The sequence below is a fragment of the Corvus kubaryi genome, unplaced genomic scaffold (assembly GCF_017639235.1).
Source record: "Corvus kubaryi isolate FWS band 111438036 unplaced genomic scaffold, C.kubaryi_AGA036_p1.0 69, whole genome shotgun sequence".
In the NCBI taxonomy this organism is placed as follows: domain Eukaryota; kingdom Metazoa; phylum Chordata; class Aves; order Passeriformes; family Corvidae; genus Corvus; species Corvus kubaryi.
In genome coordinates, this window is record NW_024582057.1 from 5,185,064 (window position 1) to 5,212,064 (window position 27,001).

General features: G+C 41.8%; 1 protein-coding gene across 1 annotated transcript; it reads right to left on the bottom strand.

Annotated features, from left to right (window-relative positions):
- Positions 1-88: 88 nt before the first annotated feature.
- SYCP2L (synaptonemal complex protein 2 like) lies at positions 89-26,193 on the bottom strand. Its single transcript, XM_042049067.1, has 29 exons — positions 26,109-26,193; positions 25,975-26,009; positions 25,112-25,254; positions 24,558-24,610; positions 24,151-24,196; positions 23,279-23,371; positions 23,129-23,189; positions 22,583-22,731; positions 21,686-21,746; positions 19,262-19,362; positions 18,787-18,856; positions 18,583-18,628; positions 17,921-17,966; positions 16,848-16,936; positions 15,285-15,333; positions 14,095-14,150; positions 13,428-13,482; positions 12,706-12,862; positions 11,577-11,626; positions 10,839-10,935; positions 10,313-10,404; positions 10,085-10,148; positions 8,396-8,527; positions 7,571-7,695; positions 6,988-7,082; positions 5,562-5,661; positions 5,423-5,481; positions 4,875-4,944; positions 89-3,703 (listed from the first exon to the last, which is right to left on the bottom strand). The coding sequence occupies exons 1-29, from the start codon at positions 26,120-26,122 to the stop codon at positions 3,644-3,646; spliced, it is 2,268 nt and encodes a 755-aa protein (XP_041905001.1). The 5' UTR covers positions 26,123-26,193; the 3' UTR covers positions 89-3,643.
- Between the last annotated feature and the right edge of the window lie 808 nt (positions 26,194-27,001).

A 27,001-nucleotide genomic window follows, 5' to 3' on the forward strand; every position in this document is an offset into this window, starting at 1 on the left:
TTAGAACACTCACATCAGACTGGGAAACAACCTCTGTAAACTTTACACAATACCTTCACTGGTGTTGGTGTAAAGCTTCCATGTAGTCTTTTTGCCCCACTGTCCATAAAAATTTGGGCTTTTGAACAAAGGTAATATTGCAATAACTGTTTGTTCAAAGCTTGTGCTTGCCCATCAAGTCCTTGTTTGATAATCAGATTGCTTTCAGTTGGAACGTGATAGTAGAAAACAGGAGAGAGACAATTGAGAAAACAAATCTCAGAAATAATAGTTCTTTCAGATTGAAGATACAAACAGAGTGGGAAGGCATGCAAACACTTGACTGTTTTTGCTCACCAAAGGGCATGTGTGGGGTGACAGGCAGAAGGAAAAGCTATTGAGGTTGATTCACTGTTTTGGGATGTTAGTAGCTTCCCAAGGAAAGAAAGAGGAATGAGTTTTACTAAAGACCCTTCCAGGAACAATGGAATTAAAGGAGATAAATCAAGCTGCTGATGTGTTGTGCCAAGGCTCAGCTTTACAAGGCTTTTCTCACAGTCTGTCTATAAGTAATGCTTTCTCAACTCTTGCTCACGAGAAACAAAAAACCAGGAAAGGCTCTGTGGCTGTGTTTGATTCCAATACATAATAGCTCTCAGCTCCTCCTAGATACATGCCATTTTCCAGTGCATTACTCTCTTAGATGCAGCTCTACTGCCTGCAGAACCTGTCCCTGTGTGCTCCAGCCTACCTCAGCATGCCTTACCAAGAGCAGGGTGGGCTGTCCCCAGGCCAGGGTGAACACGCACAGCTCCCCAGCCTATTTCCAGCCACACAGGACATCCTTTCCTCTGGCTTTGTGCAGCCTTGACATGAGGTAGATGTAAGCCCTGTAGACCTTAGATGGGCCACTGCACTGACACAGAATGTGTAGGTAAACAAGCACTTGGCACAGCATCACCCCCTGAAAAAGATGCAGCATAAGGATACCAGGGGTTATAGTCGGTTTACGATTAAACCCTGTTTAGAGCTTAAAATGCATAAAGCAGTTATCCTTAACCTGAACTTCATATTTCCCATTTCTTTTTCTGAGTATTGATACATAGTTTTTGCACTTCAGCATCCACATCATCTGTTGTTCTAGCTCAGAAGTGTCAAGGCAACTGAACAGGTTGAAAATTGACCTACATCTATTTGCATTCAAAGGGAGAAAAGAAATATCTGGATTAATAACACTTTAAAAAGCATGAAGTGAGAAGGGCAAAGAAAACCTTCCAAGGTCAGCTACCCACCTTCCAAAAGGTAACACAAGGATAACCCAGTTACAGATCTGCTGCAGAAACCAAATGGACTTCAGACCTTCAGGAGGTTTAAATGACCAAATAGTGCAGGAAGTGGTATGAGATGGACTGTCCAAGGTCAGAAAAACGTAATTTCTGTCCCAGATGCCATCTCCAAACACTTCTGCCTACAGATGAGAAGACCATTAGTAAAATCCAAAATTTTCACCTTAGGCCATTCAGAGGTTATCAAGCTGGAACACACTGAGCTTCTCAAAAGCTAAAGTGTTTCTTATGAAGGGATAGATAAGTGCAGGGCTAGAAGGAACCTAAGCAGTGTGACATCCCTTTCTGCTCTCCCATACCCATCATTAAAACAGCTTTTTAGGGTTCAGACTTTTCCAATAAAACAGTTAAAAGCTAGTGTAGGTAGATATAACATTATGGTAATTTTTACTAAGTAAGGAACTCTGATTTTTCCTTTATCCATGCCCTCTTAAGTGCTCAACACTCACCTTCCAAACTTTACAGTTACAGGTTATGCAGAGATTCAACAATTAGAGATACAGAAATAAGACCGATACACTCCAAGTTATCTAGCAAAGATACTTGGATGAAAAGCACTCCTAACTTTTTACAGTTACAGCAGACACCAAGAGAGCCTTGTGCCAACAAATGAAGGGTGAAGAAATGTAGCAAAACAAGAGTTGCTACGCATCTACTGCACAGTTAAAGCCTGTTTAGGTCAGTGGCACTGCTGGTGGATCACATTGTACCACCACACTAGTGGGACCAATACATGCCAAAAACTGTTGCCAAGATGCAAAATTAGTTTTAGCAGACTCAAGCACAGCTGCTCACAGAGGTTACAGCTTCATGGCCCAAAAGTCACAGCTGCTTTAGCTGAGTGCTTTGAGAGCCTAGAATCAAGCAGCAGCTGTAAGGACACTGAAGAGCAGCAGGAGGATGTAGCATAGCCAGGTCACCAGGGCCAGCCCTCAAAGAAATAAGCACAAGACCATGGATGTGAAATCAGAATTTCAGTCCTTCACATTAGGAATAGGAGGGGGTAAATCAGTATCTGAACCTTTGGAACGGGCAGGGCTGAAGAGGTGTTTTCTTTTAAACCACCCCACAAGGAAAGCACCAAGTACAACTTGATGTGGATGAACAAAGTTCATCTCATGCCAACCCTAGTCAGGACTACTTAAGATAAAGGAATAAAATGGTCAAGCAATGGCAAGGGCAGCTTCTTGCTCTTCTCTGTGATGGTGCTACCCATGTGTGACCTTCTCAAGCAGCAAGAGCATTAGCCCTGTTTCAGTAATGAAACAAACCCTGTCAGGGTTTGGGCTTTTGTTCTGAAGGTATATTTTGTGCAGGGGAGGATTCCGTTGACTCTAACCCATACAGTAATCTGAGGTTGGTTCTGTAAGTTAAGGAGACAGAAACCCAAAGCCTGGAAATCTGCTATGTTCCCACAAATTCACTAAGTTGCATTAGCACTGATGCTGTTTTTGCAAGAGCACACTCTCTTGTGAAGAGCAACGATGTTCTGGGGAACTCTGTCACACTCTGTCAAAGCAGAGGACAATATTAAATAGCATGGGTTATCTGCTGCTTACTTTCCACAGACCTGCAACCCTATTTTGTCTAATCCCAGCAGTTGTTCACTGTACTCTGAACTCTCCTTGGAGTCAAAAGTCACTGGCTGCAAAAATAAATTCTCCTGCTTCACTTGACATTTTCTGTTCAGTTCTCCAAATTTCTTGCCCTCTGCAATCTCCAGCTTGCCGTCAGGCATCTGGCCAGTAGATCCCTCTCTGATTTCAGCTCTGCAATGCAGAATTGAGTGCCAATGGTGTTGAGCCAGCAGTTCCCACACTTATGCGCACACAGGAGAGGCTATGCCTAATGCAAGGTACACAGGACTCTAGAGTACCTTTCTAGACACTCTCAGTGCATCAATTTGAAGGAAGGAATGAGATTGTTATCCTATGCAAATAACTTTTTACTTTGAATCAGCCATTAAGTGCTTTTACACTTGATAAAGGCGTTAGAACAGTCAAAGTAAGCCAATATATCCATCAATTTGATGGCTAAATCATTATCTTTAGTTCATTTTTTTTTTAAGATTTCTTTGATATATAATGGACCCATCTTGCAATTTTTTCAGGAAAAGCTTGTTATCAACACAGGGGTTCACAGTTAGATCACTTAGTGCTATGTATTCTTTCTAGGCAAAAAAAATGCTTAACATGATGCTTTTTCCTTCTCTTTTTTCTTTTCATTTGAAATAGACTAACATCCTTCACAGAACCATCTTCTTTATGCTGCACACAAAGCACTTAAATGTCATGAGCAATGATGAATTCAGGGGTTTGCTAGTCAGAAGGAACTATGAACACATTGTTTTCTTCTGCCTTCTTCACTGGGAGTTCATACTGCAGGGAAGAACAAAAAAAGGTAAGAGAAAACATCGCAAAAACTTGCACAAACATTGAAACTGTACAAGATAAGAAACTGCAAAGATCCTGGAAGCACTTTTAGACTCAGCTCTTAATTCTCAAGCACCTGCCCTGGAACAAGTGCTGCAGGATGAGCAGTTCCCATGACACAAGTGCTCTTTTCTCAGCCCTGCTTCTCTTTAAGGTGTCCTTATTCAGGAGCACCTGTGTCCCTCCACAATGCAATGCCCACAATGGAAACTTTTCCCTTTGGAAAGGCTCAGGATTCCAGCTTTAACTGCTAAAATATACAAGCCCATGGTTTTCAGCATCTTTTCTAAAATCCCAGGCCCAGTGCACTGTGGTGACCACCGGCACAGTTGTTCCTTCAACACAGGGAGCTTTCTCAGCCCTGTGAAGTGCAGACACATGGCATCCCAGACACGACAGTAACCCATCTTACTGCAGAAATACTAAACTCTCAAAGCCATCAGATCTGCACATAAACCTGGAACAGCAGCAGTAGCAAAATTACATGTCCATGTGATGGGGTGAACCAGATGGAAACTAAGCATTGTATCAAAGTTAGCAAAGTATTCATCTTAATTTACAAATTAAAACAAGAGCATAAAATAGTGATTATGCTCTGGAGAGTTTAAGAACTTTGACAGAATATTTAACCAGGATGAAAGTTAAATAAAAAAGGTTGGTTTTTTAAAAATCAAGCTTGAATACATCAAGGTTAGTAGTTACCAGACCTAAAGAGCAGATGAGAGAAAGCATGCAAGGTGTCATTAGACTGCAAAGCTCTTAGGCACAGATTGTCATGGATGCACAACTCCAAGGGCAAATGCATTGAAGGTCACCAACTCCACAGAAACTGCCCCAGACTGTGAGCCCAGGAGAAACATCACTACCTGATCGTCCTTGTCCTTATCTTCTCCCTTAGGCAGGTACTCTTTGACCTCTTCCCCTTGTCAAACTTTTCTTTCTCGATGTTTTCTATGCATCAGGACCAGAGGTCCAGCAAAGAACCAGCCCCACAAATCAGCTAACTAAAGGCTTCCCCTCCCAGGACTTCAGTTTCATTTTCTCACTTCCAACACCAATCAGTCAGGCCAGAGATCAGTCCTCCACCCATAGGGAGCTGCTTTTATATCACACATACCATTGTATTATGGGCAGAGTCGGCAAAGCTCTTTGCTGTTTCACCCAGGGCTGAGTCAACAGATTCAATTCTGAAAGGAAAGTAAGCTTAGCTGGTTTTTCATGAAGCATTAATACTTACTGGTGAAGCTTGAACAGACTTATTTACCATCAAAAATAAACCTGAGAAAGGCAGGTTTATTTTTTTGCCCAGCATTTACACAAACAGTGTCTTTCATACATTAAATGATCACCTCCTTCCACCTCCTCTGACCCTAGATGCAGTCATGCCGAGAGGGTGCGTTGCATCTTGCACCAGATCCTGGCACAGCTCTCCTGAGCTAGATTCCTCTCCTGCACAATTTCCCATACAGAGTTCCCTCATTACACTCTCATTCCAACTGAAAAGCCTCACGAGGCTGCAAAAGCTCAATCAATGGACAAGTAGAGATGTCATACTGGGTTTAGAATCCTTTCTCATGTATTAGCAGGAGTGCCACCAGCCTAACCAGTGCCCTCTATAACCATCAGAGGACTAGTAAGCATGCAGGACAGCTGGCAGAGACATACCTTTGCTTTTGCTGGTTGCAGAAAGTATTCAGTTTGAGCAGCTGTGCATTCCAGAAATCCTAAAAAGACCCCCAAAGAAAACCCCCGTTACTTGGGAAGGGGCAACTTTTTGGACTGGAACACAAGAAGTGGTACGCACCAGTGCATCCTTTTCCATGTTTGCCAGAATTTGAGTTTCCTTCTCAAGGCTGGCAAGCTCTTCAACAACAATTTTCTGGAAGATCTCAAATTTATTCAGCCTAGTGATGGAGAGCAGAAACAATTTTGCCACGTTAACGTGCAGTCACACAAAGTGGACAACAACCCCTTCAGGACCAAACCTACCTTTAGACAGGATCAAATGTCCCTGCTGAACTACACAGGGCAGATTTGTTCTCAGATATGTCACAGAGCATGTGAATAGCTGTACCAAAGTCACACTGCAGATAAATATGGCTCAATAGCCTGTCCCAAATAGCAGCCAGTAACAGAGGACCAGGACAGAGCATACAAATTAATTCCCAGTGCAATACTTGCAGTGCATTCTCTCCCAGCCTCCAGGAAGCTCAGCAGAGATTTCCCAAGCTGGAGACCTCTTTAGGTCCCTTCCAACCCAAATAATTCTATGACTATCTTGACGCAAATAACCTCTATGGATTTTCCTGCCACGGGTTTGATATATACAAACAGTGCTGCCACAGGATGCCAGCAATTTCTAAACCTTAACCAGCAACACCCTTATTGACTTGGGTTTGCCACCATTCCCAGCAGCAGTGAGGTAGAAAAAGTTCGGCACAGCCCTGCCTCCACTATCCCGTGACCCTAGCTAGATCCAGGTTACTTAGCAACCAAGCATTGCAGCATCTCACTACCATCTACTCTTATCTTCCACCACAAAACATCCCATTTTTTACTTTTAGAATTCAAACTTCTCCTTGTACCTTAATGACAGCAAATTCTGCTCATAGAGGTCCTATTGATAGCAGGGATTTTTCACTTTAAAGGCTATTATTTCATACTACATTTGATCTAAATCCTAAAAAGTGAATGCGTAATAGTTCGAGGCCTGATAGACTTACAAGTACAGTATAAGATTTAAGTATCTTCACTTTTAAAAATACATAAATAACAGAATTGATTTTTTTTATCTAGCTCCTATCTGAGAAACTCAGGATCTGAGAGATCCCTTTTCTTCTCCTCCACTTCATTAAGCAAATTATAGCCTGGCTTCTTTCTTAAAAGATTTAGAAATAGAAGCTACTAAGTGTAGCAAGAGAGTTTTTACACAGATTCACGAACATTGATGACAACCAGAAGACATTCAAGGAGAGCTTCATCAACTGCTTGTAACTCAAGCTCGCTTTGCATGAATTAACGCATCCTCTCCCCCTACAGAAAAAATCAGGATCAATCACTGGAGTTATACTTCTGACACTCTTCTTGCATAGAAGAAAGAAAAAAGAAAAAGACAAACTATTTTGCCTTACAAACCATAAGTGCAATAGTTGACTGGCAGGTTGGCTTATCCTATAAATCAAAATTGACACAAAACTGAAGCTGTTTTCAGCCAGTACCAGACAGCTTACCTGCACTTGTGTATCTGGTTCAGCAGGGCAGACAAGTTCTTCTCAGACGATCTTAGGGCATCCTGTGTGTTGATCTCCATCCTTTTGTACCGGGACTAGCCACGGGATGCACAGTTAGGGATAGGCAATGGCCCAAGCCAAAACCTAGAAGTCTAGCTTGCAAAACCTTTCCCTGGAAAGCAAATCCCTCTGCAGGTTGCCATTCATCTTAGCAGAAACCATCTTAAATTAAATTTAAACTGCAGTAAGATGGCATACATAGGTGCTCCAAATACAAACTGATTGAATTCAGTCACAGTAGTTACACCAACAAGACTCTACATAATCCATGAGACTTCAGGGCAGCATAGTGTTAGGAAAAACCCAGTTAAAACTTCCTTTATGCCTTCCCTGTCACACTTCTCAGAATATACAGTTTTTGCAGAATCCTTCTAAGAGCTCCAGACTAACAGCCACTGCCACCAAAACCCTACTCCTGAACACAAAATAAAGACAGGATATTTGCACCAACTCTCCCTGAGATAAAAAGTTAATTTCACATAACCTGATAAATTGCCACACACATTAAAAGAGCTCACATTACCCAGAACAATTTCTTCAGTTGGCCAATAAAGCTTTCAAAGGCAGAAATCACTCCGGAATCACTCAAGTCTTCATGTAGCATCTTAGAAAAAAACACACCATCTAGGCTATCATCCATTTCCTGACCTAGGAGGAAGCACATGCCCAGTGAGCATCATATCAAGGACTTATTGGAATATAAACCTTTCTGCTACTGAAGGACTTGTCATTTGTGTCAGCAGTAACTTTTGTTATAGAGCTGGAATTTGGGTCTTGCCCTTCTAGAGCTCACAAGCAGGAAGGAAACTGGCTCAAAAATCCCCTGAGAGATACTTGTTAGAGAGCAGCAGGGAAGAATAGGCACAATAGAGCAACACAGAGAGCAACATATTTACAGATAGTGAGGCAAATCCACAGAATAAAGGCAAAAAATAGTCAGGCCACCACTTTTTTCTGTCTTTCACTTATCCATTGCAGTGAAAGCCTGATGCCCTTGTGCTCAGAGTTAGCACTATTTTGCAGTTACTTTGTCCATTATCTGCGTGCTTTTTTTTCAGCTCCCTCATTTGATGGTTTTGCAATAGCTCTGGCAAATCCCTATTCCGATAAACTAGAAAGTGTGGACGTCATGGAGCAGCTGACCAAGTGGAACCCAAATTTCCTGTTCACACTCAGTATCCACTGTCTTTGGCAGTGTTGCAATACACACCTTCTGTTAATTTTGACTTTAGGATTTTGGAAAAGTTGGACTCTCTACAGATATATCTCTTCAAGCTTCCACGTGACCGTGACTTCTACCAGAAGAAAAGCTGAAAGCACTTCATCTTAGTTGCCAACCAGACTTTACCTTTTTGGATCTCTGCTTCCTCTTCTACTGAATCAGAAATTTTCTTTGGTGTGTGGTTAGTCTCAGAGGGCAAGTGATTTTTCTCCAAACTGGAAAATTTAGGCTTTTTAATGACAGTGCTACTTAATATATCTAGAAAGAGAATAGAAGATGTTTCAAAAGAAATCTGTTCTTTTACACGAGGTACACGACAATGCCTGCTCAAGCAGAAACCACCACTGGAATTACCAATGCTTCAGAAAAGGAGGGAGCTCATTTTACAATCTGGCATCATACAGTAATAAGACTTCCCTTGCAAGCATCTTCCCTCTCAAAAGCAGGGAACTGGCCTGCCTAGTGTTATACAGGTATTTGGAAAGCTTCCATGTCTCCATCTTAAAGATAACTTCCTTTCTTGGCTGCTACTCTAACCATCAAAAACCTCTGATGTCTGGCTTCTTCCCATTTACTCTTCCAACCCAAGCTCTCAATCTGTTTATGAATAAAATTTTTAAAAAGAAAATTGAATCAATGCAAATAATTCAAATCAAAGCTGCAGCCTCCATTTCAAGGAAAAATTCCTAAAAACCAAAGAAACAAACAAGACACCCATCCTTTTGTCGTGTGCATTTTTTTTTAACTCAGCAAGTTGACTGTTTGACAAACCATCTCCCTGGATTCTCCATAGGGCAAAACGGAAGGTGGTGGGGTCCAGGACAAGGGAGACAGTCAGACAAAGAAGCACCCTGGAGTAGATTTAGGGTTCACAGAGAGAGTTCAAATGCAGTCAGAGACCACACTTGAAACTTCTAATCATAACCCTGCTTGTGCCTTTGCACAGCAACACCTCCCCTCCAGTTGTAAGGCTGTACAGCAAACAGTGATAAAATGAAGTCCTCAGAACTTATCTTCCCCCAAAATTAGGCAAATGTGTTGGTGCAGTGAAAGTATATTCTGAAAATGCTGGACAGGTAAGAGATATACTGGGAACACAAACAGAGCCAGCTCACAAGAAAAGGGATGATTTTGACCAAGGCCAAAGCTTCAGTGACTCACTTCATGGTCACAACAGTCACTCAGTCTCTCAGAACTACATCAGCACTGAGAATTATTAGGATGGAAACAACCCACTGCTGTTCTACTTTCTTGAAGTTCAGTTGTTTCCAACCACAAAGAGACTGTAGTGCACTTTTGAATTAGTTTATCAAAGTTCATTTTCATGGAAAAAAACCCAGATCCTGAAGTGTCGCTTACCCAAAAAAAAAAGCTACAGCAGTATTAACCATTAACCAAGTCACCATTCAACAAATGCTTATAGCAATGGTTTATATCTATGTTCTTAGGTATAAAGAAAATCAACAGCTTGAAGGGGTGCTTGTTTTGTTTAAACTGAAGTTGCTATCCCCTTTCAAATCATTAAAAATTATCTTTTCTGTGTCAATTGGGTCATTAGTTTGTAAATCCCCACCTACGCTACAAGTCCCCCTGTAACCAAAGACAGGTTTTAAGAGGTAGCAACGAATTCAGGAATGTACATAGAAGCATCTTATCACAGTCTGTCATGATATACAAAACAGAGAAACCAAATTTAGCAAAAAAGAAGTATCTCAAAAAAGTCAGTGATAATTTATCTTTGAAATAAAATAACAGCTTTGGCACCACCTCCTTCCGCTTTTAACCAACTCTTCCATGTTATCAAGAGTAACAAACCTGAGTCCTTCCGCTTGATACTTTCTTCTTCTCTTGATAATTTGCCTGGTGTACCATGAAACTTCTAAGGAGAGGAAGGAAACAAAATTAGAAGGTACCCACCCTGCAGTGCAAACAAGCTGCTAGGAATTTGTCTAGTTACAGGAAGCAAAGTGACATGATACATTGGTTGCAGGCAGAGGTAGCCTGACAGCAGACTGGAAGGAGGCTAAGCACTGCATACTTCACCTGTGTGGCCTTCTCCACATCACTAGAAGGGCTCCTGGCAGACAGACCAAGTAGTATTGGACTTCCTCCAGGCTCCTCTGAGAGCGTTTCATCTGTGTGAGAGATTAGTGAGTGACACAGGCATTTGAGTTAGAATCCTGTATTGACTGAAAATCTCAATTTAATGACACAGAAAATAAAACCCAAGCCCTCTACCCTCTCGTTTATCTCATCACGCAGAAAGAGGTGGTGGCTCAGACTCAGTCCAAAGGCTGTTTTCTTGGTGGTTATCAGTTAAGTTCATTCCTTCACCTGTCAATAGCACTGGCATATCTTCTCCTTGTACAAGAGATTATTTACACAGACAACGTCTACCCCTCACAGCCCTTACACAGAAATATCACAAGGTGAATGTTTATGGGGAAAAAAGGTGAAGGAAAGTGGCAAAATCAAAAAGAAAAACCCACCACCAAAAACTCATCCAAAAACTACAGACCCACACATCAAAACTCTCCTAATGCATTGAAGAAGATTAAAATAAAAATACCAGCAAGATCCATTGTGGGTAAATCCTGTCCCTTGGAGCTAAATGTGCTTTTTTTCATTAGCGTCTCCTTTTGAGCTCTTTGCCTTGATGCCCCTTCCTAAAACAGAACAAAGTCTGAGTATTATTTAAGCATTACTACAGAAGTAGAGGTTTGGGTGCTGTTTTGGAGGGAGGGTTTTGATGACTGGTTTGTTTTTTAAATACACCAAGAGTAGATATGGACTTAAAATATGCTTAACATACTGATGGCTCTACCCAACACTGAAGGACACCTGTGCCCTGAAATTCAATGCATGCACCAAGTCTCCCTTTAGGCATTAGAGATGTACATTTGATGATGTTTTACATAAGCAAAATAGAAGCATTACAGTCAAGAAAAGTTTTCCAGGGGAAAAGAAAAGCTTTTAATGTAACTACTAGTTCTGGAAACCTTTTTTCCCCCCAGACTTTCTGTATTTCAAATATATGTATATACACAAACATATACATACGTATATATACACACATACATATTTGATATGCAGCATTTAACAGTTGTTTCTATGAAGTTTACCATGTTTTCCCAGGATCTCTTCTATTAGACCAATAGAGTTTCAACAGTACTTAGCAGATAAATCTGTCTATCAGAACATTTGAGAATTAAAATAACACCAGTTTATTTAATTCTCACTCATTAGGACACATTTGACACCCATAATGTTTTTAAATCTGAGGCACCAACACATGACACCTTCTTACCTTCTTTGACTCATAGTCGCTGCCACTACTTGCAGAAGACACTGGAAGCACTGCAAGGAGAAGATATTCCCTGGTTACTGGCAATGTAAAGTGTGTACTTCACCCAGTTAACTGAGTTAGCCACAACAAAAACCCTTTCAGTTTGGTTTTCTAGGCATTTACAAGACAAAACTTCACAACACTTAGGTGTTTTTTTGAAACTTAATGTTTCTCTAACAAAGCCAGATGCAATGGTGCAAACATACACAGCTCACTGCATCCAGAGCAGCCAAAAAAGTAAAAAACAGAAGACAGGCTCAGCATCTTCTCTGACAGTCCCCAAGCCCCAGGCAAGACTTGTGGGCTGACCCCGGAGTGAGAACAGCTCCCCTGGAAATCTGGTATAAAGCATAATTTCAAGCTCAACTTTCTTTTGCTTTTTCATCCCTACAGAATCTAACAGCAGCCTGAGCAAGCATAATCTCTCCATGAATGGGACAGAAACATTCCATCTCATTAAGGACAATTTGGTTTCCATTTGGTGGTCACAGAAGCAGACAGCCCTGGAGCATGGCTGCAGGGGAGGTTTGGTGTTGGTCAGGCCTGAGCAGAGAACACTATCAGAGATAAACACACCTGACACTCAGAACACAGCTGGCTTACTACTGTATAAAAAGGGGAGCAGAATGCCCTGGTCTGCAAATTGTGAGGTTTTTCAAGGTTTACTTGCCAAGTCAATGATGTTTCTAGGGAGATGGGGGGGGGAAGTTGCAGGGGGGAGGTGTAGCATCTTCAGAGAGATCTTCCTCCTAAATGCAGTCAAGTGGACCAACACAGCCATCAGCTCAGGGCCCAGAGGCTCTTCAGCATCATCACACAGAGGGCTATGCCCACCCAGATGTTTAGGTGTCAAATTTCTACCTGGACTTTTGAACCCCACTTTGGGAAGGGGACAGGAGCCCAGTACAAGCACAAGAGTGTGCAATGTGTCATGGGGCACCCTCTTGCTGCTGGCCTTAAGCCTGCTCTCTCCCACTCAGGAGAGCCAGGATTTGGCCAAACTCTCCTTTCCCAAACCATCATCAGCATTGGCTTTTCTGCAGTGCAGTACATCATGCATAGCCAAGTGTCAATAGGGGACTAAGCTTACCTTTTAATTTACTTCTCACCCTGGGTCTTTTTCGGGTATAGTCAACAGATTTTGGCACCAGCTGTATCTGAGAGTCAAGGATCCAGCTTTTCTCACTCTGACCAGTGCTTGCATTCTCATTGTTGCTTTCAGAGAAAAGATGTTTCCTGTAACTGGACTAAAGACACAATTAAGTCCTGCTCAATCAGCTCACTCAGAAGCCCCCTCAAGCCATTCACTTCAGCTACTACCAAGTTATCCCATTTCTACCTCCTTATGGTGCAACATGCAAAGCTGTGAAATCTGCCAAAACAGCCACAGCCAGCTGCTGAAACAGCCAAATAAAAACACTGACAGGCAGATGCTTGCCTTTTGCCAGCATGAGGTTTTTACAGTATCCCCCTTCCTAGTCTCTCCCTCTCTCCTGTGCCTAAAATGAGAGCACTCTTGCAAGGTGGAAAGCCTCAGTATGTCTGAGCCGCTTCCAACAGTACACTGGGGGGGAAAAGCTAACACAGACAATTCACTGGCTGGTCTGACAGTGATGGTGCATCCTGAGCACTGCTTTCAAAATGACAGAGTATTTAGAGGCTACCAGGCTCACATTTCTCCACCTCTGCACTGGGTAGGCCTTAAACTTCAGCTTCTTTATATGTGCAGCAGATTTGTACAGATAGAAATACACAAAAATCAAATACACAGCAATCAAAGGCTCTAGGGATGAAAAAGCATAGACAACCTACCTGCCTTCTCTCAAGAGTGCTTGATTCCTTGTTCTTGCTTCTTGTTTCATAAGTCCTGCCAAGTAACACAAAGACCCAAATTAGAGCAGCAAACAGCAATTACACACCACAGAACTGTGGAATGGGCACAGCCAAAGAGAAGTGGCAGGAAGCTCCTTAAGAGATCAGCAGAAGAACCAAACTGTTAAAGTGCAATCATTAGACAAATTTTTCTTTGCTTGGATTTTGAAAGTAGCAATTCAGGGATGTCTAGAAATCAACACTTTTTAAAATGAAAATTAACCTGCATACTTAAAAGTGGCAAGTCCCTGGAAGCTTGCTATGACTGGAAGGAAGCCAAATCAGGGCAGGGAGTTCAAGCACTTTACAAAAAATAAATCAGTAATTTTGACACATGGTCAGGAAAAGATGACGTTTAAGAGTTAGTCTTCTTATTGGCAAAGTTGACAGGAGCCACTATTCTCTCCAGTAACCTTTATATTCTCAGGTACTATTTAAATATTGTTATCAATAACATCCACAGATAGTGCGGTAGCTAAGCAAGAAACCATTGCATTAGAAAAATCACACAGCCTTTCGGATCCTAACTTAAGAGAGCTTAACCAAAGCTATGAACTCTTATTCACACAGCAAAAGGTTCATAAACACTGCATGTATAATCCTGTACCTCCGATTTTGTGAAGAAATTTTCTGGGCAAGAATCTTTCCTTTGGCTGCAGCAACCTGAAAGTGAAGCAGAGAGTTGTCCTAGAGTCCAGTTACTGCATAAAATACGCTTCAAAATTAAAACGTGTCACAACTCAGAAGGGAAATGGATTACAAGTCCTGCTCAAAAATTTCACTTTTTAATGGAATGGGATTTGTTGATTGAAACAGTGTCATACGTTATGATTGACAAACATTCGAGTCTTAAAAAGAGTTCCTTTCTCTATTCCTTGGTTTATGGATAATGCTCATTTTAAGCACCAACGTCACAAGACACGTCATTTGACTCAATAGCAGTGCTGGCAGCAGCACTGTTAGCACGGTGCCGGGCCCCTGGACAGCCCTGGGACAGGCTGCTGGGACCGGGGCAGGGTGCCATGGAGCAGGGATTTACGCTGACACCCAGTGGCAGTTGCAAGGATCGGGCCATGTCCAGTTCATAAGAGAAATTTGGGGTGTTCCATTCAGCACCCATTGCCTCACAATTAGCAGGCGGCAGTGACAGCCCCCACATCAGGGAAGAGGTTGAAAGCAAGATGGTTTGCCCAGCACAGCCACCTTGATGGAGGCCCTCAGAAGCAAGTTCACAGCTTCCTGGGAAAGCCCACACTGGGCAAAGTTTCAAAGCAAGCAAAGTAATTAATTTTTATTCCTTTTTTTTTTTTTCTTAAAAAGAGTCTGGAAATTTAAGTCAAGCAGAATTTCCAGCAAAAGTTTTGTGAGGACTGGGTTTTAACCAGGGAGTCCCAGCTTGCAAAGCACAGCTCGAAGTGGATTTCAGTCTCCTCTGTTTAGCCTAGGAGGACAAAGTGGATGCTCAGCAATCTGCTTTTGATATTAAGTAAAACACAGAGGTCGGCCTTCAGCCACAGAGATCTCCCATGGCCTCGCTGAAGCAAAAGCTCAAATGTCTGTTGCTGTTATCATGTGTTACCCACCACAAAATTCAAGTGGTGACAAGCATTCTTACCACTCAAAAAAAATTATATTTCCACTATACAGAGAAAACAAACAAACAAACAAAGAATCTCAGATTCCCAGTTGTCTGTCCTGCTGTAACAGTGTCCATCCTTACAGCATTTCTGCAGCAAATTACATCCCCTGCTTCAAGTTACTACTCCGTTAGGTGCTGAGCTTCTGTCTCAACTTTACCTTTTCATGACTTGAGGAGTCTGAGTTTTCAAAGTCATAGGGTTCCTTCCTGCAAGACAACATATACTTGGCAGTGACGTACAACAGCGAAGAATCACCCTATAGAAGTTCATTAAGACTATGGTGGTGATAATGTTTCCTTCTGACACCCCTCTCCTCAGATACATTATGCTTAAAAATTATGTTTTCTGGGCTTCTAAAGAAATAATTTCTCCTCTTCTACTTAGTCTTATTGCTGCATATCTTGATTCTCACTCTATTAATTGTAACTGTTTAAAGAAATATTCAAAACGTAAAAATTAACCTCTCCCTGTTTATGTGGAGGACATTTTGTCTCACATTGCCCATAATAGTACACGGTAGGAAGAAGCAATGAGTGGAAATAAAATATCAGAAGCATTTTAAAAATTCCTTTTCATTTCCTTTTGAAAATTCCAGTATTTAATGTTTGTTGTCTAATCACTTCTCTGTGTACACCTAGATTTTGTTGCCATGTCTTCCAACAGTTAAACTTAACTGTACCTTTATGGGTTTTTCCAAATCGTAACTATTTTTTTAAAAAAATCCTACAACAATCACTCAACATACAGTACACCTCCTCTTCATTACTAAAAGAACGGGAGGACTAAAGAACTGAGGTCCTCGACAAAGCCTCCGAGGGAAGGAAACGCTCATTTCCAGACGAAACACTAGAGGGAGCATGATGACCAAACTAAGAAGTACTTCACCTCTAACTTCCACGCTGCTGCTCCTGTTTTAAAACCGGTATTTGCTGCATCAATTCATTTTGTCTTAAAGCACACAATTTCTAGTCCTGATGTAACCCTGCATCAATTTTCCCTATTTTTATCTACTATCAGCCAAAAAACTCATCTAAGCACTCGGGTTTTTGGGAGTTTTTTTTGAGTTAAGAGACAGTAGGCTGAAGCAGAATGCCCCAGAACAGCAGCAGAGACCCTTACACACAGTTCGTTTGCCCTCCTGCCCAGCAGCAGGCATTAACTTGCACACAACACTTAGCAAAGCACAGGAGGAGGGTGCAACAAGGCAGACTTCATACGGCCCCCAAACACTCAAGTGCTTCTTCCTGCAGTGCCCCCAGATTTAAATGTAAACAGACAGATGTGTGGGTGCAAAGGAAGGGGACAAATTGAGGAAGAGGCCATCCTGAAACCCTAGGATGCATGATGCCAAGGAACGGGGACAGTATTTGGGAAAGCTTAGGCATTTGTGAAAGAAGCTGGCGCTCAGAACTCAGCTCACTGGAGGATTATGGTTGGCCAAGGAAAAAAGAAAAGCCAACAACCCATGACATAGTATCACAGGGGTAGAAGGCATTTTTGGCATTTAGGGTTAGCTTCTGAAGTCTTTATCACTTTGAGGACCCAAAGAGTCCTACAGAGACAAGTTATGACCCTCTGTAGCCTCATACTTGTTTTACTGCCTATTCTAGGTACAGACAGGTCACCCCATGAGATCCCCCTCTGTCCCTGAGCGCTAGGAAAGGTCTAAAATCACTTGGTACACCAGTTCCTGCATGAGTGCAGGGCTTGCATGTCATACCTGCCTTCAGCCTTCTTCCTGGCCAAGCTTGTTCTCGTGTTTCTCTTTTTGCTGCTAACATCCTTTGGAAAAGGAGAGAGCTGCAGGATCTAAAATGACAAAACCCAAAGTCATGTTCTGATGCTAGAGCCTGCCAAAAGCAGAGAAAAGGTGTGCCAGAAAACTTCCTTCCTCCCACTACAACAATTATCCAGGTGCAACTGCTGCCTGCAATTCTTTCCTACCAGAAAGTACGGGACTGCCAGAGCTGAAATTGAGGGGTCCAAGAGGGCGGGGGTGGAAAGAGTATTTTGAAAGTTTTGAATTCACTGTAGAGTGGACAAGTGCTACAAAACAATTGAACTGGAAGTAAAAAAAATATTTTATTTGTAAAAATCTAAAACTAAGTACCTGGAAATGTGAACCCAAGAAGAAGCCTAAAATGTGATTTCCTATGTAAGGTAAGTACCTAAGCTCAAAAACATTGGTTTGGGAATTTAGTTTTTCTCATGTAGCACATTGACTTTTTTTTTTTAATATGTGAACACACCAATAGAAGTTTTCAAGCGCAACTGCAGATGACTCTCAGTTACCTGGCAATTTACCCAGGTTGCAAGTTCCTATACAAGGATTATAGAAACAGATCTAGCATGGGAGACTTACTAGAACGCAGACACAAACCAAATAAATACATCTGTAGACTTCCAAGGTTTGCTTCCATTCAGGAAGCAAACATTCCCTCTTTGATGACAGTGTGCAAGTCTTGTAACATGCAAGTATGTCCCACACACCACTGCACACCTGGACACAAACACACAACACACTGCTTCTGGGGGGTAAATGTGCTGAATAAACTCTAATGAGATTGAATTACTTGGCTGGGCCCCTTTAGAATGAGGCTGGTGGCTGCTGCCTCTGCAGCTCACTCGTGGTGCTGAGTGGCCCAGCACATCAGGTGTGACACTCCGTGGGCTCAGGACACCGCTCAATGGCACGAGTGGGGCAACGCATCCCAGCTTTCTTCTGCAACTCCACCAGAATGTCTCTTCCCCACCTGTATCTCTTCACTCAGGGGGACCCCAGGGCACACATACCTTTGGTATTGACTCATCCATAGGTTCTTCTTCTAGGAGCTTCTCACTGGAGACAAGAGAACACGTGAGAGAGCTGTTCATTTAAAGACCAAAATGTTTGTGAACTACTAAGGGAAAAAAAACCAACTTGCACCAATTGGCACCAAAGCAATGGTTTAGTATGTAGGGAAGAAAGGTAATCAATAACTCTACAGAAGTCCAGCTCCTTAATTACAAGAAATTATGTCCTGCAGAGGTCTGGGAAAAAAGGTGAATTCAAGCCAAGGTGAATTCAAATTCACATCATCTTTCATAAAGTCATGGTCCCCATTATGAACAATCTCACATCTGGCAAGCTCACGTTACACGGCTGAAGTTTAACTCTAAAGCAGCTGTGGGCTCACCTCGCATTTGGACTAAATCCATGATGAGTAAAAAGTCACACCAAAGCAGCCACAAATCTAGTAACCAAACATGACTGTTCAGCAACTCCAAAGTGCTGTAACTCCAGGCAAGCAGCCTTGATGTCCAGGTGGCAAAACAGAATCTTCAATTTAATAATTGATGGAATAATCTCAAAATTACATGCATTAAAACCCCAGGAAAAAGAAATAAAAACCCAAACACAGACAAAATAACCGCAAAAACCCCACTTTGCAATTTTCTGTCTGTGAGACACTCACCTAGGCTTAGCTTTCATCCTTGGAGAGGGAGTTTTGGACTTTTTTTCTGAAGAAGGCAAGGAAACTATAGTTTTACCCTCTGGAACTACTATGAAACTTTACCTGCTTTTGCTGTAAGTCCCACAAAAGCAGAGCCGTCAACATGTCACCTGGGTGACATTTAACTGGGTCAGACTTAAGGAACTGAAGGGACCCATGCCTGACCTTGGTTAGCATCTTCCAGGTCAGTCTGCTGGCTCACTGTAACCACGGCAACACCAGAGTTAGCCATTTTCTGCTCGGAGACACGAAATCATGAACAAAACATGTATATGACCAATAAAAAAAGTGGGTATTTTTAGAAACAGGTTTTTTGTACTAGTCTGTGGCAACGGCTTCATGACAGGTTCATCATTGTCCACACATAAAAGTCTTTTAGGCTGTGTGTGACACCATGGGTTTCCCACTAAGAACATCCCACTGTCTCCTTATAAGGGGAAGTAAATTTTTGTTTCCTTTTTAAAGCAGTTTTGCCAAAATTGCAGCTCTGGAGACAAGTATTTGAGCTGAATAGATACAAATCAGTTTTCTTTGAAAGTAGGTTTTAGTCACACCCATTAAGAAAAGCAGACTGGAGGAGGGGGAAAGGGGCATAAGGACTGTTCCAACATACAGCAAACAGTGCTACAGAGCCTGTTACCTGCTGTCTGTGCTGAGAGGTTAAGTTGTCTTTTTGAGTCTCCACGTTTTCAGAGTTTGAAGGATCTGTCCTCCTCTGTGCATTAGAGGACACAGGTATCTCTGCAGAAGAGCAACTGGGGTGAGAATGTCATCACAGTTAATGAACACACTCACTACCCCTTCTTTCCATTCCCACACGTGCATGCGTAAACTGCAGCAGTACAACCTTCTAGGCACAAACATCTCAAGATCACATTTAACAGAACAACCCCAAATATCTTCAAATTGCCCAGAGAAAAATTGCAATGCTAAATAAACAACATATAAGCTCATCGATACTGGATGAACACATGCATGTTTATAATCTTACCACTTATATTGTTACATTGACTCCTCAGCTCTGGAGGACATGGAGCAACCCTTTGTGTCTGACTAAAGCAGAGGGGATCTTCCACCACCTATGTTTCCCTCCACTCAATCTCTATCAGGCACTGCAAAATTTGTTTCACTACAGATTAACTACCTTCTGCCCTTTGTACCCCTTGATTACTTCAAGCAGCAGTGCCCACCTTGCACCTCTCTCTGCTCCAGTGGGCCCTGATAAAGGAACTCCTAGCTCATCTGCATCTCCACAATCTGGAGGAGTTCCATTCTAGCTTATTTTAGGTTGTAAGTGGAGGAAAATGGGAAGGACTACAAAGAAGTTACTGCCTCAGATATTTAGAGCTGATAGTAGCTCTTTCAAGTATTCACCCGGAGAAATCTGAAATGCACAGGAACTTAGGGGAAAGTAAAAATGTCTTTTTAATATCTTCACAGAAAGAATGTTACCTATCCTAAGAGCTCTTCAAACTTGATTTGTTTTCAAGACAGTGGGTGGTAGCAGCAGAAAGCTGTGATTTCACAGCCTTAGAGGATGTGGAAATATCTGTCAAGCAAGTTACACCAAGAAAGGATCCACACAAAAAGTAATCACTCTAAAACCTGAAATAAGGCCAGTTTTGGAGCAAGGACAAATCCCAGCCTTCAAAGCTAAAAGGTCACCATACATAAAAAAAAAAAAAGTCATCTTCCAAAAAATTTTATGCTGAAGTTGATCTGAGGAAGCGTTTCCTGCTTAGGACCAACTTTGATCACACACACCTCCTGCATTTTTGCTGTAAGCAGCTTTTCCTTAAACTGTGGGTCACAGCCTTGTGGGGATTTACAGAAGAATTTCAGAGCATGAGAATGGAAGAAAGGAGTTACTTTCCCTTTTCTTGGCAGGTGCTGGGCTTAGACCTTCCTTTGGGTCAGACACAGAAATGACACATCTGTACATCAGGCTCCAAGTTACCTCAACAACTACCGAATTTGGAACACAACAAAACTCTGCCAAATGACCCTGGAAGAAGATGCCTTGCAGGAGATGTTCACTGGCAGCACAGGAAACACCACCATTTGATGGTGGAAAACTTAATGTCCCCAGTTCAAAGAAATACAAAGCATTGGCTGTATGCTGGTGAGCATAAGGAAATAAAGGCTATTCCAGGTCTAGCTAAGAGCCTTTTGTGCCTTAAGGCAGACAGCTACATTTGTAGCTGGGGCACACACAGACACAGCCCTGCAGCATGAGGTATTTACAGCAGCAGGTCGCTTCCTGCACAGGAGCTGGACTGCTGCTCACCTTTACCCACAAATAGGGGTTGCAGATGAGCACCTCTGCTCCCCCAGCTGTTCTTCCACAACAGCTCCAGGCATCTCCCAAGGCATCATCCACTCCACCTGGGGACAGGAGACTGGAGCACACCACTTTCTAGCATATCACCTTGTTCAGAAGAAACAGAAGACACCTCCCTGCAGGAAGCTTTAGTAGAGGTTGCCCCACCATATGCACGCCACTGCACACAGGAGAGCTTGTTAAGTGCCAAGGTACAAATATTGGCCCATCAGAGAACCTGTGCTTTCTGGAGGCCAGATGCCACCATCCCCCTCTGCAGGCACCCACAGGGCATGGCCAAACCAGAAACCAGGCACTGGGAGGGGAGGACAGGAGGGTGCCTCCCACTGCACCTGCAGATGGAGAAAGTTCTGCACACTCCACACACCAGAGGTCAGCCAGCAGCTGAAACGTGCCTGGCCAGGCCACCTGCCAGCACACAGAGCCTGTCTCCATGAGCCTTCCCCTGCCTGTGGAACCCCAGCAGCACACAGCCATGGTGCCCAGCCCTCACTCCCCAGGCTAGAGGGACTCAGCACCTGCCACAAGCACCAGTTACCAAGCTCACAAGGCAGGAACAGTGGAAGATTAAGCTTGGGCATTGCTTGGTTTTTTTCCTTTTTATTTTTCTGTTTTAAGTGAGGTTAACTGTAAGCTGTGGACTGCAAGTGAAAATGATAATTTGAAAACAGATATTTGAATTTAATGAAATAGCACAGTTAAAAAAAAAAAAAAAAAAATCACCTGCTTCATTCTGAATGGCTGGCTTCCCAGAAAGGACAATCTCCTCTTCAGAATCAACTATCTGTTGGTATGAATTAATGTCACATGAAAGTGTTCTTAAAAAGAGTAGTCTTTTTCTAGTAAAGTCAGCTTCTTAATAACAAAACTAACAATTGTTACTTGCCAGCAACAAATCAGTGGATGGTGATTAAGTTGATCATTTGGAAAGCTCTTGGCTCCTTTAGGAGCAAATGACAGCCACTATATTATGGTTATTTACTGTCATGTAAACTTTTCTGCAAATCCCAGAGACTGTGGATGAATTACAAATCAAAAATTGACTATGTTAACATTTGTGGGGGGTGGGAGGGGGGAGGGAAATCACACACAACCTATATTTTTAGATCGGCTAATAAAAAACCTTGAGGTTTTAGAAACATTCTATTCTTTGTCTTGAACTACTATCTACAAAGTCAGTCTAAGATTTGCATCTTTCAGCACACCTCCAGGTTTTTGTGTAACAGTTTGCTCATCCTGTGCAGTGTAACACTTGGAGCTATATGCAAGATCATGTTCATACTTAAGTTATGCAATTAAATGCCACAGGCTTTATTTTCCACTTCAGAAACTCAGGGAAAGTTATAACATAAGGAATTAATTAACAAATCAGTTTAACCTTCCCACTTTTAAACCATAAATTTGAGTACCTTGAAACTTCTTTCCTAAAACACCTATTTCCTCTTCCAGGCCAAAGCTACGAGCATCTATATAGAGTATCCATAATGGGAAAACAAATATATAGTAAAGAGTCATGGAGAAAATAAAGAAACCACAAAACACAAATCCCACAAACCTGAATGGTTTTTCCCAGTGCAAAATATAGTTTAGAAAAGAAAAAGAGCACATATTAGAGCTTACCATCAGTTTTTCATCTCCCAGGACTTTTCTAAGTACACTTGAGATTTCAAACTCAGCACTGAAAACCAGTTTGATTTTTGTTACTTCTGTTTTGTTAAGAGCAGAGGGTATCTTCATAAAAATTTTAACAATCTTTTGTCCATCCTCCTCTGTGTAAAAAAACAAACCAACAAACAATTAGATTTGTTTTAGATCAAGACATTCTTCTGTCAAACCAAAAAATGCCTGAGTAAGTGTTTGGGATTTTTAAAAGAGTCTCTTTTACATCCTGCCCTTGCATTTCCAGTTACTCTGTTCACTCATTTCTTTCCTGTTGAGTCTTGATTATGCTGTTCCCCAGGACACCTATAAACTGATACCTCAAGCTGTCCTTCTTGGGTAGGGAGGGTGGATTATTGTGCAGAATGAGGCCACACACTGTCCAAATGACAAGGCAGGAAAGGAGAAGACACAGGAACACTTTGGTGATGGTGAGATTTTAGGTTTACTCCATTTGCCTCATGAACCTCCAGCCAAACAGGATAGTGTCGTTGGAAAAAATCTTACCTTTCACGCTGTAACTGTTGACATTTTCTTTTGACAGCCTCACAGAGTCCCAAAGAGCTGCCTTTGAAAACCAAAGCCATCATGTCAGAAGGGCTGAGGGAGTGCCCACTGACTTAGGCTAAGCCAAGGCCACCTGGGCTGTGCTGTTACCTCATCACAATCCACATAGAAAGTCACACTCTGGCTGCCAGCATTGAAGTCAATCCAGAACTCCTCCAGCTTCTCATCCGACGGCTTCTTCACCTGGGGAAGAAGAGCAGTACTGCTGCTCCCCAAAAAGCCCCACAACTGCAGTATCAGGCGCAATTTTCTTTAATGAGACAAAACTGGAAAGTGTTACCCTACATAAACATCTGTACACCTTGCAGAAATAAGAGTTCAGATCACCCTGTGAGGTGCCAGCTCACCAACCACACCCATGTCAGACTCGGCTCTACTTCAGCCAAGGGAGAGGCAACGCACAAATGCTCACATATTTGTGCCAGGAAAAAAACCATGGAAGCTCTCTCTGTTTCTGAGCACTTGAAATAAGCAGAAGCAGCACAGCCAGCTTCCATCTACATGGGTTTGGTTCAGTATGACCATCAGGAACAGCACCACACTTCATTTAATTGAAGACCAGTGAAGCAAACTACAGGAGCTTCAGCTGTGACCTCTCCTACATGGGCAGCAGGCTAATCTTGTTTTCTGGCAGCTTGGAAACAGCTCTGCCAGAGGAATCAGCATTATCCTGTCCTCCTGTTAGTTTTTAGAACTCTCTTCTGTCATCACCGTGAAGAGAAGTGCTGCCTCCATCACCTGGCTGATACAAAAGCAAAGTCAGCAGCACTAAGCTGGGAGCTAAGTGACAAACAAGCAAACTTTCCAGCTAGAACAGAAGGTTACACTCTATGCTCCAAGAAATCGAGCTTTTCAATGAAAAAGAGGCAGGGGGAGAAAACCCCCAAGCATTTACCACAGAAAGCAACATCTGAGCAGCCATAACACTGCAGGGAAGGTGTCAGAGCTTTGAGGGCTATTACCTCATTCATGTCAGCAAAAGCAGATATGCAAGGAAATGAGTAGACTCTGGAAGAGAAGCAGACTTCATATGATACATCCAACATCAGAGTCTGACTTCAATGATTTTATTTTTAATACGATTAGTAATCAATCTTATTATTCAAAAAATAATTACGAATGTTCTAAAAGTAAATTAAGCTTGGATAAGCTAGACACTACAGTATTGTAGTAGTGATGCATTATCTTCATGGATTTTACTTTCAAAAGAGCCACCATAAAAATAAATAAAATCTTCTTCTTTAAAACAACTTCATTCTTCACATGTGATGTAATTTTTTTTTAATATAACCCAACCCAGTTTAAAATTCTGTTTATTCCCCTCTGCAGTAGTGATGGAACCAGTTTATTCTGTTGGCTCCCAGCTTACCTTCTTTTATCTCCAAGCCTTTCATTTAGTAGGTTAAGAAATTTTCTGCAGTCCTTCAAGACAAACAACACATTATTTTTAAAAATAAGGCTACTTTTCCTTTGCAAATAGTTATTCTATTGTGTAGAATCACTATTTGCTGTGTAACCTCTACTCTCCAGTTAAAACCTTTAAACTGGTCAGTGGGAAGCCAAAGACCATTGGGAAGAGACACCTTAGATTAAAACAAAAGGTTAGACCCAACTTAAAATTGCTAAGTCTTCAAATATAAACCCCATGAATTAACTTATTTATGCATTATTTATTATATTTTTCATTTTACTTTTCTATAGGTAAAATAGCTTAGGAGTATGAGCTATTTTAACAATGTGTGATGTAATATTTACCATATCAATATGGAAAAAAAATAAAATGTGCCATCCACATATAACCTTTTGTATTTATCAAATCAGTTTTGTAGGAGCTTCTTGCAAGGACACTCTGGCTTAACTCAACCAAAACTAGCCCCTATACAGACTCGTCAAGTATGTTGTTTTCAAAATAAGGACCCTCACCGTCTCAAATTCCCGATCCTTGATCTCTTTGAAAGCTTCAGCAAGATAGTTATCTTCAAACCAGTGGTGAACAAGGTCGTCCCTCCATTTTTTTATCATTAACCTACAAAGTGCTTCTGAAAGGGCAACCTGAAGGTCATAATCTGCCAGGTAAACATAAGCACAGGATAAATATCACCTCTCCAGCACAGGAGAGGGTTATAGCATTGCTACTCTTGCAATTTTATACTGCACAGTCATATTCATCCTCTAGCCTCAGTTTCCCCTAGGAGAACAGGGGAGGGTAACAGCCAAGTGTTGGCTCAGGCATCCTCAGCTCCCCCAGCTGAGTGAGATCGAGGTACAGAGCGCTGCAAACCACGACACACACGAGTGCATTGGGAGATGTGCTTGGGGTTCGGGAAGGGGATGAGAGCAAACGCTCATCACTAACTCACTAGGATTGGGCTACATTCCATATAGCATGCCAGTACTCTAGAAAGTTATTATTAGGACAAAACAAAGATTTCACTCAGGAGAACACAAACCTTGTTAACTAAACTTTGTCCACATCATGGCAAAGCAATTAAAATTTAATTTTTTTAGGACTAAAAGCCAGCATATTCTGTAAACACATATGTAAGGCTGATCTATTTACTTTTCTACATAAATCAGTTTAGCTTCTCTGATTAGTCAATATGCATTACTAAAAACAACCAGAAAGAACTAATGCCTTGCTGCATTTAGGTTTTTTTTATTTATATTTTGTAAGAGCACATCTGACTTTCCTCCCTAAAAATCAACTCTTGACAAGGAAATATGATTTAAATTACAATTCATCTATAATAAATAAGCAGATGAGGTAAAGCTGGAGAGCTTCTTACCACCAACCTCCAGTATAGTTTTTGCAAGGTCTTTCCTGAAACAACATAATGCCACAAGTTAAAGTAGAAATAACTAACCCCAGTTGCAGAGAAGAGGGTATGTGGCTACAGCAGTTGGAGGGAAAACTACTTACGTGAGCGAGCACATATCCTCAGAGAGAGGGAACTTCTTTCTCTCCTCCCGTGGGAGACTGTCGAGTATAGAGTTGAGGGTCCTCAAGGCCTTTTCCCCCACGAAAGAAGGGGTAGAAAATGAAGGGAAATAAAACAGCAACATTTTTTCACATTTTTTATCTAATTACGCAAACTTTCACACAAATGCATCTGATTTTCTCCTCCTAGTAGGAATCTTACCTCCAGATGCAGAGCGTAGCAAAGATTTGCTTCTGTCACTAGGCGCCCTAGTTCAGGCAAAAATAAATTCACTAGCTCTTTCTTCCCTAGAAAAACAATTTGAAAGGTACAGCTAGAAATGGGCTGGTGTCCATATAAAAATAGCTGAAGCAACTACAGCTTGTTGTGTTGAAGGAATAAAAACATCCCAGCTGTAAGTTCATTTTAAACAAAGCTTCCAACCATCTAATCCTAGACAAAAAGGGGAACTGGTAACTTCCATCTAAAAAAATTTGCTCCAGATACACTAACTTCTGACCTGGGTAGCTATTTAAAGAGGCACAGAAAGGGGAAACTAATTACTAGCTACAAGAGGAAACCTGAACATACAGGTTTTGTCAAAGTCAACAGAGCAAACCAATAAAGTATTAACCAGAAGATGCTTGTGCCACTCTGCTACCACTAGAATAAGGTGCAAGGACAAATAAGCACACATTACCTGACCCACATTGCAATGTTTCACTTTTACATGGATTGTGAGCCTGGATGTCTGGTCACATAGATATTTTCTGAAAGCACCTGCTCCCCTGCCCTAATGGAAAACCAGCTGCAGCCACAGAACAATATTTTGGTGCTGAAATGAATGAGAGATGGACAGACACCTCTCTGTCGAGTTCAGAAGGCTGAAGGAGTT